The sequence below is a fragment of the Centrocercus urophasianus genome, unplaced genomic scaffold (genome assembly GCF_019232065.1).
Source record: "Centrocercus urophasianus isolate 14NV4802_14NV808 unplaced genomic scaffold, USGS_Curo_1.0 seq_23, whole genome shotgun sequence".
NCBI classification, from domain to species: domain Eukaryota; kingdom Metazoa; phylum Chordata; class Aves; order Galliformes; family Phasianidae; genus Centrocercus; species Centrocercus urophasianus.
Genome location: NW_024884789.1, coordinates 11,076,862 through 11,094,512, shown reverse-complemented (window position 1 = coordinate 11,094,512; position 17,651 = coordinate 11,076,862). Strand labels below are relative to the sequence as shown.

At 40.7% G+C, this 17,651-nt stretch overlaps 2 protein-coding genes across 14 annotated transcripts in view; both read left to right on the top strand.

The window, feature by feature from the left end:
* The window catches only part of MYO5A (myosin VA), a 95,513-nt gene extending 83,248 nt beyond the window's left edge, over positions 1 to 12,265 (top strand). For all 10 annotated transcript variants that reach the window (XM_042824344.1, XM_042824346.1, XM_042824343.1 and 7 more), the window contains 9 exons: positions 1,491 to 1,584; positions 2,488 to 2,634; positions 3,020 to 3,174; positions 3,975 to 4,064; positions 4,766 to 4,916; positions 5,713 to 5,995; positions 6,507 to 6,681; positions 7,986 to 8,066; positions 8,876 to 12,265. In XM_042824344.1, the coding sequence (XP_042680278.1) occupies positions 1,491 to 1,584; positions 2,488 to 2,634; positions 3,020 to 3,174; positions 3,975 to 4,064; positions 4,766 to 4,916; positions 5,713 to 5,995; positions 6,507 to 6,681; positions 7,986 to 8,066; positions 8,876 to 9,028 (1,329 nt within the window). In that variant the 3' untranslated portion in view covers positions 9,029 to 12,265. The remainder of the gene's footprint in view (positions 1 to 1,490; positions 1,585 to 2,487; positions 2,635 to 3,019; positions 3,175 to 3,974; positions 4,065 to 4,765; positions 4,917 to 5,712; positions 5,996 to 6,506; positions 6,682 to 7,985; positions 8,067 to 8,875) is intronic.
* A 751-nt stretch (positions 12,266 to 13,016) lies between these two features.
* The window catches only part of MYO5C (myosin VC), a 30,623-nt gene continuing 25,988 nt past the window's right edge, over positions 13,017 to 17,651 (top strand). For all 4 annotated transcript variants that reach the window (XM_042824111.1, XM_042824110.1, XM_042824109.1 and 1 more), the window contains exons 1-6: positions 13,017 to 13,083; positions 14,387 to 14,497; positions 15,156 to 15,321; positions 15,642 to 15,786; positions 16,275 to 16,431; positions 16,962 to 17,105. In XM_042824111.1, the coding sequence (XP_042680045.1) occupies positions 13,057 to 13,083; positions 14,387 to 14,497; positions 15,156 to 15,321; positions 15,642 to 15,786; positions 16,275 to 16,431; positions 16,962 to 17,105 (750 nt within the window). In that variant the 5' untranslated portion in view covers positions 13,017 to 13,056. The remainder of the gene's footprint in view (positions 13,084 to 14,386; positions 14,498 to 15,155; positions 15,322 to 15,641; positions 15,787 to 16,274; positions 16,432 to 16,961; positions 17,106 to 17,651) is intronic.

Below are 17,651 nucleotides of genomic sequence, written 5' to 3'. Positions count from 1 at the left end.
GAAATCCCCTGCAGAGAGCTTCATGATGCCAATTATATCCTTCACTGCTTTTTTTGTTAGTCTTAGTGTCCTCTGTGTCATCTGTGACTCTTTTTGACGCACAGTTTTGCTACTAATATATCTTGCACTGTGAGCAAAGCAGTTTCTTTTTGAATTCTACTTAATTCTGCCTCTATGCCCTGAAAAGGAGGTACGTGATGCAAAAGATGCTCAATTTTCAGGTCCATTCTTTGCTTTAAAATTTCGACACGTTAAAATACAGCTCAGCAAAATTGAGGCCTGATCATACAGGTACTTTAAGGTTAATAATGCCTGAAAATGTAAGTACTCAAATCTTGGCCTTCATTTTTTTAGAGATCTCCTTACAGTGCTGACAACTGGAACAAACAAATCTGAATTAAAACATCTACAGAGATCTGTAATTAATATTTTTCAAACGTGAAATCTGACAGATAGAATTGGAAATACTAAAAATAATTTATTTGCATAATAATTAAAAATGATAAACAGAGGTAGTAGCATACCTGAACTTGAAGGAATATAATTTATGAAATTCCAGATCTCACTGAGATGTGACATCTGTTAATTTGTATAGTGGAGCCACAGTGCTTTTAGGAAAGGTGCAGTATCCATGGTGATACTTCTGATGCAAGGGGCTCGTGGTCCCCTCTGTTCTTACTAGTGCAATGAACAATCATGCTTACAACAGCATGTTTTTTAAAAGCTTCTTTCAAATGCCTATTCTGGAATGGCTTTCAGATTTTTTGAGCTGGAGGTTTTGCTTCCACACCAGGTTACAGGAGTATTCACAGGTTTCTGGGGAGTGTTCCTTTGAAAGAAAAATACTGCCTTATTGCAGTGTAAGTCTTTTAGGTACCAGGTGTTGTTCAAGAACAGAATACAAAGATGGTTCTTTTAAGATCCCAGTTTCAGTGTAAGGAAATGTGGGAAATGTGATGATGCTAAGTGATAGAGAGCATTATAAGATCTGTCGTATATTGAATGTTTATGATTTTGGTGAATGTGAAGGCAAGTTAAGTTCTTTTGCAGATAGCTCTTTCAATGTTCTTATAAAATGAGTAAGTTTGAATATTGAGTCAGTCCTGAAGGCATGAGTAAATGATGCAGAAGTACAGGACAGCTGTTAAATAATAAAGAAAAGCATGTCAGTGAGGCGTTTGGAAGAGCAGAGAGGAAGCATTAGGGAGATGTGTTTGCAGCCAATGCCTTTTGCTGTGAGAACTGACCTAGTTTTGAGTGTTTGCAGAGTATACCTGCCTCTGAGCTTTGCCTTTGTCGTGCTACACAACTTAATAGCATTTGCAATATTTGTCTTGTGTTATAGGCAGTGTACCAGCTTGTAAACCTCAGCCAGCGGATGGCAACACTGTTCAGCTTTCCTCACCACCTTGTAGATTCTAACAATACTGATATTCTGTCACATTATGGCATTTTCTTATATCTTATCTGTCTCTGATTTTAATTGACAGGATTTGATGGAACAACTTGAAAAACAAGACAAAACTGTTCGTAAATTAAAGAAGCAATTGAAAGTATTTGCTAAGAAGATTGGTGAACTTGAAGGTACTTTTGAGAGAAAGATTTTGTTTTACATTTTGTGATCCCATTGTCATTCTATCTAGCTGTCTTAGTGGCAAGGAGGGTGTGAGGGCTTCAGAGCATTTAGCCTCTGCTGATTGATTCCAGAAGATCCACTCATGGCTCCCTTTGTTCCTTAATAAAGCTGCAGAAGATTTGTCACCATTTGAAAGCAGTGAGTAAGAGGAGGTTGATATTTCTCTGAAGATGGAAACCATTTAAAATAATGTTACCTGGCCTATTTGTGTACTCAAAGATAGTATCTGTTTTTGTCAAGATGAAAGTGATACTAAATAAGAACCAGATGGAAAAAGTACATCCAGTTTTTCTTTGACAGTGAATTTCTTTATCACTGGAGCCAAGAATGCTGAGGTTGTCTTTTTCAGATTGAGGTTTCATTTTCAGGAGCTGGCGAGACTTGGGTATGAGAGTACTCAGATGTGGACTAAGTTAGTTCTATTTTTATGAGCTTCAAAGTGTGTTGCCTTAGGATCTCATGACTGAAGAGACTGAGAGCTTGCTATGTCTCTGCATAAATAAAACCATTGTAATTGTTAAAAGCGATTGATAATGTTAAAAAGATAAAGTATTTGTTTTTAAATAATTCAGATCTTAATCTTTCTAAAGCTTTTTATGGCTGTCTGCATTTTCCAGAAACAAGCTCAGTAACTTATCAATTCTTCAAAGGAAGAATGCTAACCCCAAGATATATTTATAAAGAGTGAATCTTCTTGTTTAATGGGTGTTCTGTTGCTAAGCGTTACCCTTAACCAAAAAGTCACACTTTTCTTAGTTTTATATTTTACATTTCTTCACTAGAAATGTAAAAGTTTCTTCCAATATATGTTGGAAGACATTGTAATGTTTCTTTTCATTTCCCTTCTGAAGTTGGTCAGATGGAGAACATATCACCTGGACAAATCATTGATGAACCTATTCGTCCAGTTAACATTCCACGGAAGGAAAAAGACTTCCAGGGGATGTTAGAATATAAGAAGGAGGATGAACAAAAACTAGTCAAGAATCTTATCTTAGGTAAGTGTCTTTCTCATTTGCAGCCTTCTTTGCTCTCACATACTCTGACAAATAAAGCAAATGATGAGAACACAGAAGTTGCATAGCATGTTTTGGTGTTTAGTTTATCTAAAACTCCTAAATGTCTGTTGTAATGAAATGTCTTTTAGTCTGATTAGTACAGTGCATATTAATATGTCCACATATTTTTAGCAAGCAGATATGTTTTATTTTGCTCTGAAATTTTACCAAGAAAGTGTCTCGTGCTCTTAGTTCTGCTGTTGGTTCTTCACTGGCCACATTCTACCTGGCACACAGGTAGAATTAACTGGGAATTTGCAATTACTATGTTAACACTTTCCAGAGAGTTACCAGTTAACAAAATAATGTGTTTGTTTTTCCCAAGAGCTGAAACCACGTGGGGTAGCAGTCAACCTGATTCCAGGACTACCAGCATATATTTTGTTCATGTGTGTACGCCATGCAGATTACCTTAACGATGACCAGAAAGTGCGTTCATTGTTGACTTCCACTATCAATGGCATCAAAAAAGTGCTGAAGGTCTGTCTTCTTGTTTTAGGAGAAAGCTAAATTCAAATTTACCTCTGATTGCATGTTTGGTAAGCGAGGAAAGGTCTATCAGTGAACTGACTCTGGATTTCTGAGCAGTAAAGTCTCCCACAGAAGTTACAGAAAGTTGGACTAACAATCAAAAATTACAGTTGATAGCATTTTCTCCACATAATACCATAGATGCTCTGAATGAATTAAAAAAGGATGATCTTGTTTTTATTTTGAATAGTCTTCATCCTCTGGAGCTATACTTTTAAAGCTTTAGATGCAGTAGCTTGTTGGGTAGTGAGTCTTTGTAAATCTTCTCCAGAGCACGTAATTAAAATGTTTCATTTGCAGTGTTGGTTCACAGATTTCCATACTAGCTTCATCTGCCAATTTTACTGGTGATAAGTTACTGCCTGAAGTCTTTGCAATGAGTTGACTGGAAGAGTATAGGCCAGGAAGTGTTGTGGAGGCAATATTAAATGATGAAGATGCTTCATGCCTTGTGGAGTATTCTTACTTTTTAAATAAAGCAGATTGTTTGGTAAACGATCCTGCAGGAGCTTAGGTATTCATAGAAATATTGGCCATGTGTCAGTGAATGGAGTAAATGCTATAGAGGTCTAGAATTACAGAAAACAGATGGTGTTTGAGTGTATTTTGTCAAAAACTGTACTTTTCAAGTATGTTATTGAAATACACAGTTTTATAAAACATCAGTGGATTTTAAGTGTTCACCCAGCATTTCATTGTTTTATTCCTCTTTCTAGTCTTTGTTGAAATGTGTTTGTTTTCATCTTCAGAAAAGAGGTGATGACTTCGAAACGGTGTCTTTCTGGCTGTCCAACACCTGCCGGTTCTTGCACTGTTTGAAGCAGTACAGTGGAGAAGAGGTAAGCATTGCTCGTGCTCCATTTCATTGCTCTGTTACACCATTGTCAGCACTACACTTTAATTCCTTAATAGCTCCAAGTCTATTCAGAGTCTCTTAAAACAACTACACATTCTGGAATGATGGTGACAACATCAGTGGAAAGTAGTAGGAGATAAAGTCTGATCCCGTTTCACTTTATTGCAGATTGAGGCCCCAGAGGTTAGATAGCACTGTATTCCTGAAAGTGCCAGCTCAGATTCAGTTGAAGAATCTGTTGCTATTACCATTTTTTGTAATGATTCGCTGAAATTCAACAGGCCATATTGAGTGCTTTAACTATAGTATGACAGACCACTTCAAGTTCGGAGGCTACAGTACTTCTAATTCCTTCTTCAGACTTACCTGTGATTTTGGCAATAAATGGCTAAATTATTATGTCCGTGTTGGAGTGGGAGGGCAGAGTCTTACCAGCTAGAAAGCTGACACTTTGTTCCTATGTCACATGTTCAGAGTTTCAAGTCAAGAAAACAGACATTGCATAAGTCAGAACTGAAAATAAAATCCTAGTATTCAATCAGAATTTCCAAATTAAAGTTTTGAGAGGTTGCAGCCATTACTTTGAAGTATTTGTCAGTTGTGTTAAAAAAATCTAAATACTGGTTTTATTTTATATTCTTTTATTCCACTGAAGCAATTGTTTCTGTGATTTTATTAATGCAGGGGTTTATGAAGCATAATACACCTCGTCAGAATGAGCACTGCCTCACTAATTTTGACTTAGCTGAATACAGACAAGTCCTGAGTGACTTGGCTATTCAGATCTACCAACAACTGGTCCGTGTGTTGGAGAACATTCTGCAACCAATGATTGGTAAGGCAGGGTTGAATTCCTTAAGCTGTAGTACTGAAAGGAAAATTGTGATGGCAATAATATGTTGTATCTTATATTTATTCCCGAATGATACAATTTTATTCATAGTTCTTCTGGTATTCTGTTTATAGATGACAAGGACTGTACTGAACAAGTGGGATTAGAGCTGGCTGGTTCGTCTGGCAGTGACAGAACGAATCAATTTGCGTTCTAAATGTTTGTCATAAGTCATGTGTTCACAAGAGAAACCACTGCTAGGACAGTCTGATATTTGTGTGTTGGGAAAATTGGACTTTTATTATATGAGAAATCATAATTAAAAAATGAATATGGAGGAGAAAGTGGCTGGCCATCATTATAGGCAGCAATCAGCAACTAAATAGGTAGCAGTGGTGAAGCTCACATCAGAGAGAGTTTTTCATTTCATTGTCAGACAGCGTTCTCTCTAATTTTCATTACACTTTCTGATCACACCTTTTAGAAGAGTGGAACAGCTCTTGGTATGCTGACTCTGCTGCTCATATGGCCAGGTGGATGAAAAGAGTATTTTGCTAAGCTACAGTTACACCTTCCTTTCAGACACTCTTGCTGGAATATCTGTAAAATGCTGTCAGCTTAGATTTTGCAAAACGTAGCAGGACCCTGAAAGAATTGCTGGAAGTCATGGTAGAGTGTGTTTAGCAGAAAGCCCAATGTGATTTTTCTGTGTAAATAGCCAACAGGATTTTTCTGGTTTGCACAGCATGCTTGCAATTAGACTATTTGCAGTCATTCAAATGTTGTCAATCTTACACAGTTTCTGGAATGCTGGAGCATGAGACTATCCAAGGTGTCTCAGGGGTGAAACCGACAGGGCTGCGGAAGAGAACATCCAGCATTGCTGATGAAGGAACCTACACTTTGGACTCCATTATTCGACAGCTGAACTCTTTCCATTCCGTGATGTGTCAGCATGGAATGGATCCAGAGCTGATCAAACAGGTTGTCAAGCAGATGTTCTACATCATCGGAGCTGTAACACTGAATAATCTTCTCCTGCGCAAGGACATGTGTTCTTGGAGCAAAGGAATGCAGATAAGGTGGGAGAGCTTTTGTCATGCTTTTCTCCAACGTGCTGCTGAAAATGTTAGTGAGCTCTTGGCTGTAATTTGCTACTTCCTGTGGTAAAGCCAACTTAGGCTGTTCCTGCATTTGGCTGCGGTTGTCCAAGGCGTTCTACTGGCATGTGCCAGGAAACGTAGCCAAGGCGTTCCCCCCCTTGGGTAATATTGTAAGGTGTCACTGTGCATTTGTATGAACAAAATCTCATTTGCCTTTCCTCTTACGCTTGCCTCATTTCCACAGTTAATAGGAACAGAAACAAATGGGGAAAGGCACTCAGTGGAAGTTGTCAGCCATAGTTTCTGGCTGTTTTGAAACTCAAAATGTCCTGCCTTAATTGAAGGGAAATAGAAAGAAGATAAAATTACAGAAAACTACAAGTGTGAAGGGAAAGCATATAAGGAGAAAGAAAAACTGAAAGAGAAACGGACACGCTTTTGATTTGGCAGTAATTAAGCACTAATGTTTTTGTATTCTAAACTCATATAGGTACAATGTGAGTCAACTTGAAGAATGGCTACGGGATAAAAATTTGATGAACAGTGGGGCCAAAGAAACACTGGAGCCCCTCATACAGGCTGCACAGTTGTTGCAAGTGAAAAAGAAAACAGATGAAGATGCAGAAGCCATTTGTTCAATGTGCAATGCACTGACTACTGCCCAAGTAATCAAACTCTCATTCTCTTTTTGCTGTCCCTTTTAAGCAGTTCTCTGTTCCACTGTGTTTGCAAGGCCTGCCTGCATCGCTGTCACGGACAGGTCACACATTTTCTAACATTGCTTTAAGTTGTATAACTAAACAGATTAAATTGGAGGGGTGAAAAAAAGGACTAGGTCTGATGAACAAGATAAGTTTTGACCAATTGAGAGGAAACTCAGTACATTGTGCAGTGTGTAGCACTATACTTAGTCTCAGGCTGCAAAAATCTTCAGAGAAAAGCCTTCACTGGTATCTCTGTTCCCCAGGTAACTCTGCCTAGGATTCTAGGAAATTATCTTTCTGCCATCTGAGTTGGCATCCATTGAAGATAATGGACAGTTCAGGCAGAGCTGTTGTCTCAGGGTTTGCAAACAAGAGTATTAAGTTCCTGTACCCATTAGCCTCAGAAAGGCTGAGCCAAGTGTATCTCAGTTGGCAGCACAGCTGAAGGCTTCTCCATAGAAAGCTTAGGTTTAGTAAAGACAAGCTGTCCTTACTTTAACTGTGCAATGTATGCTTAGAATTTTTATGGTAGTAACAGGATCCAAGCATCTTTGGTTATTACTGAACATTCTTATCAGAAAAATAAACAAATTTCTGTTTCTTTCATAGTGGTGTCAGCAGTAGCAGTGACATTGGCACAGCTGTTTTGATTTAGTAATGCACTGATTTAGTTCTGAACTGAAAGAAGGTATAATTCCATGTGCCTCAAGTGTTTTCATTCTGTTGAAAAGATTTTTGTTTTTTGAACAGAAAAAATGTAAAAGACCAAAGAAATGATTGATTTGTTTATGTAAGTTTTGGATGTTTAATTCATTACTATTCAAAGGCACTGTGTTGCAGTTCGGTCTTCCAGTGACTGTAGCCCTGCTTTCAGAGCAATTGCTCACTCCCTTGAAAAACACTGAGGTCATAAGACTCTCTTGAATGGAAGCTACAGAAAGCCATAGGGAGTCAAAGCTAGGAGGAGAAGTGCAGTGTGTTTCCAGGGCATGTAGGAATGCAGTGAGCTATTTATCATCTGACTTTGCCACAGTTTGGTATTTTCCCTATGCATGGAAGAATTGGGGTTTCTACCTCCAAAGAACAGGTGTTCTAAGGGTGCAGGTTTAAAAATGACTTTGAATAGATAGTGACATTTTGTATGAATCAATGAAACAAACAAAAAAAAATGATTTAAATTTTAAAAATAGCTCATGTATAAAGTGTATCAGTAACTGTAGACTTACTGATAGAATGAAACTGAGGATGGTTGTTCTTCTTCACAGATTGTGAAAGTACTGAATCTGTATACTCCAGTGAATGAATTTGAAGAGAGAGTCTTGGTATCATTTATACGTACAATACAGGTATGGCTGTATCTTTTCATTAAACATCTTCTGGCTGTTTCTAAGAAACCTTTAAATGATCCTAACAGATTGTGTCCTGAAGCTTTTTAGGCTGATCAGTCATTTCTTTTTCTATGCTGAAAAAGCAGTGTTAGCCTTAAATCTTAAGCAGTCACAATGCACTGCCTCCAGACTTGGAAAGGAATGGTAGTTTTTCCCTCAGTAGGTATGAGATTTCCAGAAGGTGAGAGGTTTTTGTGGTTACCTATCTGTGTATATGCAAACGCATTTAAATACCCACTTTTCAAATGATAACATTTGCAAATGCAAATTTACTTCTGTCAGACCTGAGTCTGCAAGAGAATTTCCAAATGCTTTGAAAAGTGAGGCCTATGTACATTCCAGAGCTCTTCATTTTGTCCCTTTTTATTTTGTGTATTTATGAAAACAAAGAATTCCCCCCCAAAAAAGTTTATTGTAAATCTAGTTGCATTGCTAGCATGATAAGGGAAAATGAGAAGGTAGAACTGAGGCAAAACTGTAATTCTCCTCAGTGGAAAGATGTGGTTATCAGCTAGCGCCTCAGTTTTCCCTTTTGCAAGGAATCAAAATATCTTCAGACTGTTTTATAAGGGAAAGATATGCAAAATTAATGCCAAAATTAACCATATTTTAATCATTTAATTGTTACAAGTGTTGCAGATGACCACAGTGTATGTGTCTGTATACACACACACCTGTGCACGCAGATGGAGTAACACCTCACCGCAAGATGATGGTTATCAACAAAGGGGCTAAATGCTAACACAGTCCCTTTCTTATCTTTACAGCTGCGCCTGAGAGACAGGAAGGACTCTCCTCAACTGCTCATGGATGCTAAACACATCTTTCCTGTTACTTTTCCATTTAATCCATCCTCCCTGGCATTAGAAACCATCCAGATCCCAGCCAGTTTGGGGCTGGGCTTCATATCGCGTGTCTGATCCCAAGGATGTTCTGTCAGTGTTAGATGGAGAATTGTTTGCCTGATATCGTTACCCATTAAAATGTAGGGAGCCACTGAAAACACATTTTTGAACAAACAGTCTCTATATGCTCAGATTTGTTGTAAAGGTAGCTGGGAGACTACGCAGCAGCACCACAGATTGAAGGCTGGTAGAAAGATGTGCATTTGCTTTCAGTCACTGCACGTACAAGGACATTACTGCTTCATATGTTTCCAGAAATGGAAATTGGGTTTGGACAAAAATTGTGTCTTCAGCTGTTTAGAGACATTTTTAGATCTTTAGTAACATATTTAAATAGTGTAAATTAAACTCCATGTATAACCTTCTCATGGGCAGGGACCAATGGGGACAGTGCCAGTCCTCACATGGGAGACGTAAAAGTAAGGCATTTTGTAGTAGAATATGCAGTTACCTGGGAGCCTGTTACTTTTAATTTGTAAAAACTGGAATGGAGAAGCAAAAACTTGCAATATATAAAATGATTTCTTAAACCACTTATTTATGTCAGTTTGACATAAATTCTAGTGATAAGTCTTATAGCTTACTGTATGCTATAACATAGATGTTCATTTGTTAGTAATGTGGTTTACCAAGCATATTAAATTGCTGCTGCATATTGAATTCTTTTAAATGTATGACAGTATCATGCTAGGCACTAAAAATAAGATACTTCATTTTTGGTTGTCAACCTTATTTACAGTCCAATGCAGTCCGTTATTCTAACTGGATTTTTGCAGATGTTATCAAATATCACCTGTAAAGGAAAATGGTAACTAAGCACAAGTAGTACACTGGAAATTACATGTTTAGAGGTTGTTGGGTTTTTTTTTTGCTTTGCTTTTTTTTTTTTTTAAATAGTTATCTGAGAATACAGAATCTTGAAGCAGATTATCAGAAATGAGTCATGATTTTTGTATTTATTTAGATTTTGTAGCACATCCAATGTTTTTCTTTGTAGACCCCAGAGATGACAGTGTGTATTTTCAGTATAACGTATTTTGTTGCCACCTCTAAAAAAAAACAGAAACCTTAAGAATATGTACGCATGTTTTCCTTCATATTTGTATTTGAGAGGAAAAGCTAACAGAAAGCTTCTGTGGAGGTGCAGGATTCATTCCTTGGAAGGTTGGCCAACAGAGGCACAAAGTACGTTTTGACTCTGATGCTGTCACTGACTGCCATTGGTGCTGATTTAATGGTTGGAGATCCAGAGCTCATAATGAGAAACAGAGTTAACTGGGATCTCACACATCCAGTCAGCAGGGTTTTCTGTCTCACACTCCTTGGATGTGTTACAGAATTCACATTTCACAATGTGCAGCACGTGGGCAGAGGCCCTCCGTGAGGTTCCAACCCTGAACTTACAACGTGCCCTTTGTGGTGTGCGGCTCAAATACACGTGGGGAGAAAAGAGACACTCACATTACTCTGTTGCATTGTGCAATATTTTTTATCTATTATAAAAATTAGCAACTTAGCATTAAAAATATTGAGGAATAGTCCAGAGGTACACTATGAGTCTGTTTGGTACTTAGTGTCTGCCTGCAAACTCACAGAAAAAAGATTCCTTCCAGGCAGGCAGAAACGTTTCAGCCGTGTTTGACCTGGGAGGCAGACATACTGCTGATGTGGTTGCTAAATGGGGAACAAAGGCAGCCTGAACTTTGGCAGTCTCATCTAAAGATGCTCAGGTTGTCTTACTTTCAGAGGCGTAAAACCCATGCTGTGTTTGATGGACCATGCCAACGTTTGCACGAACTGAATATTTCATTGCACAGATATTTGGAATGATCCTCGCTGATGGTTTCGGTTGTCTTTCCACGCATGGTACACCACACACTTTTTTTTTTTTAATATTACTTGATTTCTGAACTACATCTGCTGCTGAGTGGCTCCAAGTAAGATCTAATGTACTAACAGTGGGGAATGGTGGCTTTCAGACTTTAGGGTACTGTACTTGAGAGAATGTAATGGGAAGGCCTTCACATCCAAGGTAGGGAGGACAATATATCAGAACGTGCTGACCTACCAATTTTCTCCTTATTGGAAAGCATAGAGATTGGCATTACAGTATGCTCAGACTGTCTGTCAGGAAACGTATCCACTACGTAAGCATTGGTGTATTAAAACGTATGCCTAACTGTATTTTTGTTGATTTCTAAAGTTTGTTTACCTGTAAAAAGCCTTACTGTATCTGTTTCCTTAAGAAAGTAGTGGTTAGTAATTTATAGATGTTATCCTTGAACTCAGTGGTTTGACTGGTATTACTTTAATATCATGTTAAAAGTAGATGCTGCTCAACATGTTTGGAAGGAAACTACTTTGGGGTTGGAAAAGATGTGTAATTGGTAAATCATCTACTATTTTACCTGGCAGTATTTTACATGCACTTTTCAGAAGTAAAATTTTAGTGTCAGTGTATAATGTAACTTTCACCTTAGGACTAATATCTCTTTAACCATTGAACAGGATGCAGAGTTATTTGAACAACTATTTTTTTTTCCTTTGAATCATGGTTATGTTCTTTTCATGTGGACATATCTTTTATATTTTAATTTATTATCTATTGCTATAGTAGATTCTATTGGATGCTGGAAAAAAACAATTCTCAAAGAGCCCTTAGAATGATATAGAGTTATTCTAGAGATTTTGCACAATTACCTCATTCTGTTTGGTGTACCTTTCTTCCAGTGATTGTTTTATTCGATGCTTAGCACACGGTCTTCTATCCAAATTGTGAAAATTGTTTCTCAGACTTCAATCTGGGATGGAACACGGAAGTGCTTAAGTCCATTAAATGTGAATAATCTGTTCTACTTATCAGGAAAACAAAGTGGGATCAATCTCAGCATTGAAAAGTGGGCTGATGAGCAGTAACATCTGTTCCTAACTCGGAAACACCAGCATTTGCAATGGGAAGGTCTCTGGTTTAAACTGAACGCGTTTCAAATACCATACAAGTACTAGGAGTAAACACGTTGGGTTTTTTTTAAGATGCCCAGACTTCACCTGGTAAATCAAAGCCTTGAAACACAGATTTTCACTCAATACCACTACAGTACATAGATGAAACCAAAACCTTGTCAGAATGACCTGAGCTCTGATCTGTCGTAGTGTCCGATGTTGTACTTAGTAAATGTATGCATCATAAAAGCTGTAGCCTAATAGCTATCACTGGAAAACGTCCAAATAAAAATACAGCTGTAAGATTTACTGTGGTTGTGGGGCATTTGTTTGTTTATTCATTTGGGTCTGTTTGTTTGTTTCTGAGCAGGTGGCTGTCAGGCTTGTGGCTGAGCTGTGCCCTGGTCTAGTATTCAGTGGGGAGGTTTGTGGCCCTGCATGCGGCAGCGGGGTTGGAGATTCACGATCCTTGAGGTCCCTTCCAACCCCGGCCACTCTGCGATTCTGCTCGGTGCTCAGCCCTTGCTGGGGGTTGCAGCTGTGCCTCCTGCCGGCTGCCCGGAGCTCCCGGAGAGCCTTCAAGGAGGAGAGGCAGCAATCATCAGCCCAAACCAAGTGCTGTACTTATTCAAATCCTCCTTCTCGTAAATAACATTTGCATACACTACCTGCATACGAACCTATTCGTTCTATTTTCTAATCCTAGAGTAATCCTTGGTGGCGTTTTATAGCGAGCTGATTCTTGTTCTCGTTGGTTTTCCTTATTCCGGAGGGGCGGGCTGCTGTGCGGGCATTCCTCCTCAGCTCTTCAAGCTCTACTCCAGGAGACCTCGAGGCACAGCGCCCGCATGTCATCACCGAGCTTACCCGTTCCCCCTGAAATCACACACCTGCGTTCCCCGTACCGCCCAACACACACGCGTTTAAGGATGCCTTAACACACGGCGACCGCTGCGGGAGCTATCGGTGAGCCCGAGCTCGGCCAGGTGAGCGGCGTGGCAGCCTCGGGGCGCGCTCCTCCCCGGGGCAGGGCGGGGATCCGGACGGCGCGGCCCGGGGCGGGCGGAGGAGCGGTCGGCCGTCCCGGCAAAGCTGCGCCCATGGCGCTGGCCGAGCTGTACACACAGGTGAGAGGGGCACTGCGAGGGGGGCGGCCCGAGGGGGGGCGGCCGAGAGGAGCTGCCGGGGGCGGCTCGTGCAGCCATGTCAGGTAGCGATAAAGTTGGCCGAAGCGGAGGCGGAGCAGCTTCGGGTCCCCGTGCGGTGCCGGGGGACCCCGCTTCTCCTTCTCGCTGCTTCAACGTGTGTTTTCTGAGCGTGGCTGTGCGGGTTTGGGGGTTAATCTAGCGCCCTTCCTCCTTAGCGCGGCTGGGGCAGCGCTTCCCACTTTTCACGTCGTCGGCGGCGCGGCGTTGTGGGGTGGAGCTGTTTGCTTAACTCCGAATAACAAACAAGGGGCGAATCGCAGCTCCGTCGACCTCCTCTCTCCTATCGCCCATCCGAGTGCCGTCCCAGCCCCGCTTTGCCTTTCGCTGTGCCGCGCGAGCCCCGCTGCGGACGGCCGTACTGGGGGAGCGGGGCGATGCGGGGCGGTGTGGGAATGCAGCGTTTACCTGCGGGGCAGCGCCGCTCTGCCTGTTTGCCAATGGAGGCTCCTGCCTCCACCGCGGGGCGGTTCGCGATGGATCGGTGCTGCTCTGACCTGCTTGTCGTCGTCGGCTGTGACCCGCTGCGGTCCGTTCGCTGACTCGTAAACGTGCCCTGATCTGCTGAGGGTCTTTGGTTCCGGTGTTCTTGATGCGTGAAATGGCAGCAAAGAATTCTGTGTAACAGCTGTGGATAGGTACGTATGTGCCTTTAAAAGTCAGGACTGTGCAGGAATGACGCAGAGATCAGCTTGTCCATCAGTAAGCACCTCTCCTATGAAGACCAGCTGAGGAAGCAGGGTTTGTTCAGCCGTGTTCAGCGACCCCATATCGGCCTTCCAATACTTAAAGGGAGCTTGTAGGCAGGAGGGAAATGAACTTTTTACGCGGGTAGATAGTGGTGGGATAAGGGGAAATAGATTTAAATTAAAAGGGGGGAGATTTGGGTTACATGTTCCAGGGAAAGTTTTCAATGAGAGGTGGTGAGCTGGAGGCACAGGCTGTGAGTGCCCCATCCCTGGAGATGTAGATGCCAAAGAGGAGTAGAATGAATACCTGTGAGATTGACTCTGTTCTCTCACTCTCTGTTTTCTCTTTTCTCTTTCACAAAGAATAAGTAAAGCACAGTGGTATACCCCAGGGAAATGGTCAGAACAAAGTGTGATCCCACAGAGTCCTGGCGTCCATGGCACCATTTAGGCTGCTCTTGCTTGAAAACTGCCTTTTTGTAGTCTGGTGCTACAGCAATAGCTGAGCTGGCTGCTGTCTTGTTTTTCTCTTTCAGTACAACAGGGTTTGGATTCCCGATAGCGAAGAAGTCTGGCAGTCTGCAGAAATCACAAAAGACTACAAAGCAGGAGACCGTTTTCTCCATGTGCAATTAGAAGATGGAACTGTAAGGAGAGCAGCCTTAATTGCTGTGGGATTTGCTGTGTAGAAACATAGGGTGCACCAGGTCTATATGAATTGTTCCTACTTCCCTTTGTGCCAGCTGTGCAGTGGCCAGAATTTAATCATTCAGAAAGCTGTACTGTAAATATCTATTGCCTAAAAATATCTGCAGTCCTGCTGCCTCTGTCACATTAGTATATAAGACTGATATTGCAGTAGAAAGATGACTTTGGAAACAAGTAAAAACTCATTCTTGAAGTAAATCAGAAGAGCAAGGCAAGAATAATTCATCTCACAGAGGCAGCTGCTGACTTTCTTTCCCCTAAAGTTATTGCTTTATGGAAGAACTCTTACTTTTGGTCTCTGTGTCCTGTACTGATGTAGTATTTCGATACAGGACATCTGTATTTCTGCACTGTTTTTCTGTAAACCCAAATATTAAAGAAAAGTGGTGTGCATTTTTAATAATAAAAAAACAACAAAATCACCGTCTTACTTTCATGACCCTCTGCACCTTATGTTCAGTGAGATGTATGGAACTGATGGAAGAAAAGATCAGACAGTGCTCCATCAATCCTGTACCTACATATAGAGATACCAGATCCATTTGCACATAAGCAAGCGATGAATGTTGTGCCATTTCCAGTCCTTTCTGCTTGCAGGAGCTCAATTACCCTGTTGATCCATCTGCTTTGCCACCTCTGAGAAATCCTGACATCCTTGTTGGTGAAAACGACCTGACAGCACTCAGCTACCTCCACGAACCCGCTGTTCTGCACAATCTTAAAGTCCGTTTCGTGGAGTCTCGGCTCATCTACACCTACAGTGGTAAGCAGAGTCAACTGCAAGGCTTAAAAAAGCACAGTAATATTGGCTTACCTGACCTACTGGGTGGCAGCCCAGCTCCGCAGGTTGGAACTGTCTTTAAGGTTCCTTCCAACCCAAATCATTCTATGGTTAGTTTGCAGTATGATGTGAGTACCGTTTTCCTCAAGTGCCTTTTAATTCGTTCAGTGGAGATTTGTATGAGTGTACAGTCGTTTGTTGATCAGAATATTATACTGGGTTTAGAAAATATTGTAATCATTGCTACCACTTTTCACTGCACTAATCTGTGTTTTCCTTTTGTTTTGTGCACTTGGTTGCAGGAATAATTTTGGTTGCAATAAATCCCTACAAGCAGTTGCCAATATATGGAGATGCTATTATCCATGCGTATAGTGGGCAAAACATGGGGGACATGGATCCTCATATATTTGCTGTGGCAGAAGAGGCATACAAGCAAATGGCAAGGTTCAGTGTGCTGTTTTACTTCTATAAATAACACTTAGTCAAGTAGCAGCCAGTTAATTGTAATTTGGGTTAACTGTATGTGTGCCACTGGCTATTGTGAATATCTCTGAATGCGTAACTTAACTAAATTAGAGAAGGAATAATTCCTCCACCAGCTGAGGAACTTGGAGTTGGAACTAAATGATCTTTGAGGTCCCTTCCAATGCAGGCAATTCCATGATTCTTTGATTTCTATAACTTGGAACCATTTTCATTGCTGACAAGAGCTAAAACTGTCATAGCTGTGTGAGTAGCAGTGACATTGGCCTAGAGATTACAGCCAAAGAGGTGTGAAACAGAGGAGCAGATGAAAGATGGAACTCGTATGAGTGGACCGCAGTTGTGTTTTCATACCTTTGTTTCATATGTTTAACTCTTTCATATATTTGCATATATTTACATGCATTTTAAACACTTCTGCTTTAAAGTCTCTGATTATTTGGTTTTAGAAATAGCAAGAATCAATCTATTATAGTCAGTGGAGAATCGGGAGCTGGAAAGACTGTGTCTGCAAGATACACTATGAGGTACTTTGCCACCGTGAGTAAGTCGAGCAGCAATGCACATGTGGAGGATAAAGTTTTGGCATCCAATCCGATAACTGAGGTAAACTTCAGAGAGCAGCTGTCAAATCTGTACTTACTGAGGAGAGGATTCCAAGAGCTGCTCAGCATCTCTGTTTGAAATCATGGGGGCTCTTTAGTAGCTGACTCAGATATCTACGTTAGAAATTGAGCCTTTGAATGTTCCTGATGGGAAGAGATGGTCGGGCCAGGAGCACTGATGTTCTGCCCAATTTGCCAGCAGCCCTCTGCAGGCACTGGGATGCAAAAGTTTGACCTGACCACATCCTGTTAAATAGATGATAGCACAAAAACATTGAACAACTTGTTTTTATTAGTTGGAGTAGAAAATGGCTCAAGTGGGGGGATATGTTTCTAATTCTCTATCTTTACATACCATTATATCCTTTGAGACTTATTTTCAAACTTGGGCCGTAAAACCCAAATCTCACGGCCGAATGCTGAGATTGATTCTTGAGGATTTTAGCAACTTGCGGTTGGGTCACGTTTTGAGAAATTTATTTTAATGAAATAGATGGGTAAAACAGACTGTGCAAGTTGATAATTTTGTAGGCTGTTGGCAATGCAAAAACCACACGGAATGATAACAGCAGTCGGTTTGGAAAATACACTGAAATCAGTTTTGATCCAAGTTACCGAATCATTGGAGCCAACATGAGGACGTACCTGCTGGAGAAATCCAGAGTTGTCTTCCAGGTGGGCAAAATGAGGAGACTCAGTGTGAATGTAGCTACTAATCTTTTGGCTCTGCTGGTTTCATATAGAAAATATGAAAAGATAAAATAGATATGTGAAGTTTTACATAGTATGTCTAATAAGCACATGATTTCTTTTTTCATAGGAGCTAACCTCGTTTAAAGCAGGAAAGTGATTTGTTCCGTATGCTTCCTTATGCTGAGTGGAGGACATATTTCAGGAGCAATTCCCTGTGGCAGTGCCAGAAGTATTTGCAGAATCTCTGAATTTCAGTCACAATAATGGCATGTGCCAGTTGTGTCTGGAAAGAGGCAGAGTTCGTGGAGCACAGCCATTCTGTGGTCAAAGCTGGCTGAAAATTTATAAGGCCAGGGCTTATCATGTGTGACCCATTGCAGTGTCAGAGCACAATCAGGATAATCTACTCAGGAAAGCATTAATTTTATGAAGCTGCCTTTGTAACATTTTAGCAGTATTTTAGTAGTACTGTAGTTTTTAAGTACTATGAAAAATCCTTCTTTGAATCTTCTCCCTGAATGGTGGTTC